Raw genomic sequence first — 4,698 nt, 5'->3', positions numbered from 1 at the left:
TGAAGATGAAAGATCTCCTTGATCAGCTTAAAAAGACTCCAGCAATTGATTACCCCATGATCCATTTCAATAGTAAGAATTTTCCCCATCTTAAATGGTATTCTCTTTCCCAGAATCTTTCCCAAAGGCATGAGTAAGGGGAGCTTGACTTTTCCCAAACACCGATTCATACCCGGGTGAAACTAGTCACCCTATCCCCCGTCGAGTATGAATCTTTTACATTCCAAAGTGAAGTGATCTGATAAGAGAATATCTGCTGGTTTTCAATGACTGTACAAGTAGATATACATTTACTCCAGATCAGGTGTAACAGCGATGTTTGCAGAGTTGGGGCAGAAATGTAGTTACCTACACTGCGGGGAGAGGACGTTTTTTCTGTTAAGGCACAAAAGTTGGCTCTGGATGCTGTTCTTCGTTCTGCCACAGACTTCCTGTGTCAATGTGGGCAAGTCAGTTCTCTCTCTGGCTTTGTTCCCTTCATCTGTAAAATGCCAGCGATGCTCATGTGCCTCACAGGGGCGTTTGGAGGCCTAATTCAAACATGTTTGTAAAGAGCTCTGAGATTGTCCAGGGGGGTTTAAAGCATTATAATTCAGCTGCTGGAAAGGCAAACCCACTATTCCACATACACACCCTAAAATCTCCACAGGTCACTTGCTGCACTTCCAAATCCCAATCCAGCAGTAAAAAAATTCCCAAACAGTCTCCTTTGCTCCCAAAGGGACCAATGTTTCCCTTAAGACTTGCCTGTAACAGTACAAGCCTACTTATCCAAAAGGAGAGCTGTTGTCTTAGGATAAATTAACAGAGCAATGCATGGCATGCACGGGTATTGAGCAGCAAGGCTAATTTTCAGCTAAACAACAGGTTGAACTTGGACACAATTTGCCTGCCGGGGATACAGCACAACCCTACCAGCTATTTCACAACAATATGCAGTGTTTTCTGGGGCTTATAAGAATCACTCTGTTCAGCAGGTTCACCTTTTTGCCAAGAGCATCACAAGGGTATAAAATGCTTTTTTAAATATGTAATTTTAAATTGTTGAAAAGCTATCAATGCGTTTGTGTACTTTGAGTTTATAAAAGCACCCCTCATGCAGGCTATGAGTGTTGAACAATTTTAAAGTAACACATACACTGTTTGTCAACTAGTGTATTGCCTTTTCAAGGTGACCATCTTCTGTCTGGGTACCCCATCACCATAGTATCTGAGCACCTTCCATACATCAGTCAATATTATTATTTTTATATGATATCCCTCTGAAGTAGGGAATGAGCCCCATTTTACAGAGGGGGAAATGGAGGGACAAAGATTAAGTAACTTGCCCAAGGTGACACAATCAGTCTGTGGCAGAGAAAAAACTGAGACACACACACAAAGTCCCAGTATAGTGTTAACCTTGAAACTATCATTTCTCCATAAATGTAAAGGTACCATCAATATCTGTGACGGGTTTCCCGCTATATGAACCCAGGACCCCTCACACCTCCATACTCCCAGACCACCAAGCCTCTCCAGCATGTCTCATGTCAGCCTGGAAGGGTCTCCCCTCCACTACTGAACTATGCACCACTGCCCTTATAATCAGCCACCACAGACAAAACCCTGAAACACAGACTGGGACTCAAAGCCTAGCATAGTGAGCCCTCCACTGAGCACACCCCATGAAACCAGACAGCAGCATAATCTCCCGAGGGAAGCAGCAGACATGTCATCACTTGGGACATTTAAAAAAACTAGACAAAGGACTGGAAAATATACTGTAAAGAATAGATCTGCCCTAGCTGGGAGGGGTAGGGAGATGGGCTGTCTGTCAAAACAGGTCATTTCCATCCCTAGCAGCTATTATTCTATCCTAGTATTTTCCCATAAAATACTAATGGATGCAGATCTGAGTCCTTTCTTTTTTTCAGGAGTGTTGCTTCACATGTCCTCACGGTGGATTCAGCATTCAGTTCTGCAAAAAGAACGAGGAGTACTTGTGGCACCTTAGAGACTAACAAATGTATCTGGGCATAAGCTTTCATGGGCTAAAACCCACTTCATCGGATTAGCCCACAAAAGTTTATGCCCAAATAAATGTGTTAGTCTCTAAGGTGTCACAAGTACTCCTCGTTCTTTTTGCTGATACAGACTAACACGGCTACCACTCTGAAACCTGTCATCCAGTTCTGGTTTACTTTGTGGTCCTCACTCTCGGTGTGGACACTGACACTTAACGAAACACACATCTTCACCCATATACACAATGCCCATTAATTTCCACTACACTCTTGTCAAACTCATTGTGAATCAGGGGCCAGGGAAACATAGCAGCCTCACTCCCCCCAGGACAAAGAGACAGCCTGATCTAGTGATCCAAGCAGAGTTTAGAAACCAGGAATACCTGGATGAGATTCCCAGCTTCATCACTAACATACGGCATGACCTTGGCCACAAGACCTCCTCTATGTCTTTGTTTCCCCATCTACAAAGCGGCAATGATAATAATACTTAACAAGTTTACTGAGTGCCTCGACATTATTTTGATGTGTGCCTAATATGGGAGATTAGATGTTATGAGTATAGCTGGCTGGAGAACAATTCTGTTTCGTGACAACCTTCCAGACTTTGAAATTTGTTTTCGTTCCAATACAGAACACAAGCAAAAACCTTTCAAGCGTTTTTGTTAAATGGAATTATGTCAAAATGTCTTTTTGTATTGAAAAGGTCAGGTTTTCAGATCTGGGGGTCGCTCTCTCTCTAGAAGTGAGCAGAGAGACCACCCTGGATCTCAGAAGCTTTTCCATCAAAATCAATAGGTCTCCATGAAACATTTAGACTTTGACAAAACAGTATATTCCAATGACCAAAAAGTTTTGTTGAAAATATTGCAACCAGCTCTACGTATGAGATATGATGTTTGATTTTTTGCAAATGAAGTGCACTCTGCAAGGGCTAAGTATCATTACTGCTGGACACATGTCATGCTTTGGACTCCTCTGATCACTTACCCTGGCTGCGTGCGTGCTCTATGTTCCAGGGCCAAAATGGCTGTGCCATAAGACACAGGCAATGCCGCAGCTTCTTCATAAGAAACACCTTCTGGGATTGGCCACAGCATCTACATGAGGAGATAGACAGAGCCACACTCTTAATCCTGTAGAGGGATAGAGGATGAAATACTGTCTTTTCCAACAGCTTTAGTGAGCACTTTGAACATGATACAGAAGCATGTTGTCAAACTGTCCTAAACATTACACTATGTGAAACCATTAATTTCATCCAAATAAGCTTTAATGCAATTTTTCTTTTCAGCCCTTTCCGTGTTTTCAAGGATTCTCCAAAGCAAACCCCAGCCCATGGCAATGAAGGCAGGAGAACAAACATCAAAAAGAAAGGCACAGACTGGAAGATCTCCCAGGAGCCAAAAACTAAACAACATGAGACATAAAACCTTTTGCAATAATGGAAGACAAATTTATATTTAAATTGTAGTTACCTTCTGATCAGTTACACACTCCTCAGCCATTGCACTCGTGCCAGTCACACCAATTACCCTGTCTCCCTGCCGGAAAAATCACCAGTGGACAGGTGTTAGGAGAAGAACAATCACTTGACCTCACCCCTTTCTTTGGATTAAGTCTTTGATCTTCCTTCTTTCCCACGAAGGACCTGAGCAGCACAAACTAAATTTGATAACAGTTCAGGCAGCAATTGCATTAATCAGACACCTCCCGCCCCCCGAGCCGCCCTTCCCACCTTTGCTTCTTTTTCCAGATCCTTATTCCTCTCTCTGATGGGACTTGCAATACTACCACCTTCCCGCACACACCTCCAACCCATCAAGCAGAACTCACAACTTCGCAGATGCTATAGTGCAGATGGCTTAAACAGTACCCCCACACTGCATCCTCAATACTCCCCGATTAACTGGGAATCTGTTCCTAACCCCAGCACCACTACATCTCACTTACCGCCTGCACTGTGCTGACCTTCGCTCCAGTCTCCATCACCATCCCTGAAAACTCCATTCCTAAAGCAGGAGAAAGACATGCACATCCCACAAACACTGAACCAGGCCGCTGCACTCAGCACTGTCCTCTGCAGATGGGATCTAGGGGTCTCACCTACTCTAGCTCTGGACTGGGGTGGGGAGAGCAGAGAGATAGTGAGTTCAGCTAACGTTAGCATTAGCCTCGTGTGGCAGATGCAGGCAGCTCTACTCCCACTGGCTGGCAAAGATAGTGCAGTGCTTGGAAAAGACTGAAATGTCAAAGGAGAGCTCTGTGTAAGCTCGGAGGCTTGTCTCTCTCGCCAACAGAAGTTGGTCCAATCAAAGATATGACCTCACCCACCATGTCTCTCCAAAGATGATCAGAGTCCAGCTGCTCTTTGATTTTTAACTCTGAAAATGACCATATTTGCCAGATTACCAATCACCAGATTATCCATGATGGCACAGGTTTGCATACAACATATGGGATACAGCCAGCATTTGAAGGCTGCATTAGAGAAGATTTTAGAAGCAAAGCTGCTAGGAGGCCAGAAGGTGGCACTGTGGGAACACAGACTGATAAAACAGTACTGGGTAAATGGACGGGAGGAGAGTAGAAGTAAGGACTTTTCTAAAATCATCATAAAGTAAAAGCTACATGGCTGGCTGTCTTCAGAGCAGGGCCGGCTCCAGCATTTCTGCCGCCCCAAGCAAAAAAA

General features: G+C 44.0%; 1 protein-coding gene across 1 annotated transcript in view; it reads right to left on the bottom strand.

Annotated features, from left to right (window-relative positions):
* Nucleotides 1–2,992: 2,992 nt before the first annotated feature.
* The window catches only part of LOC112122960 (quinone oxidoreductase-like protein 2), a gene marked incomplete at its 5' end in the record, with an annotated part of 6,629 nt that continues 4,923 nt past the window's right edge, over nucleotides 2,993–4,698 (bottom strand). The window contains 3 exons of the mRNA XM_026662396.1: nucleotides 2,993–3,106; nucleotides 3,485–3,550; nucleotides 3,960–4,018. Coding sequence (XP_026518181.1) covers nucleotides 2,993–3,106; nucleotides 3,485–3,550; nucleotides 3,960–4,018 — 239 coding nt within the window. The remainder of the gene's footprint in view (nucleotides 3,107–3,484; nucleotides 3,551–3,959; nucleotides 4,019–4,698) is intronic.

Source organism: Terrapene carolina, unplaced genomic scaffold, assembly GCF_002925995.2.
Source record: "Terrapene carolina triunguis isolate 2854851 unplaced genomic scaffold, T_m_triunguis-2.0 Scaffold26931, whole genome shotgun sequence".
Classification (NCBI taxonomy): Eukaryota; Metazoa; Chordata; order Testudines; family Emydidae; genus Terrapene; species Terrapene triunguis.
Note: the sequence above shows the minus strand (reverse complement) of the source record. Positions and strands in the feature narration are given on the sequence as shown.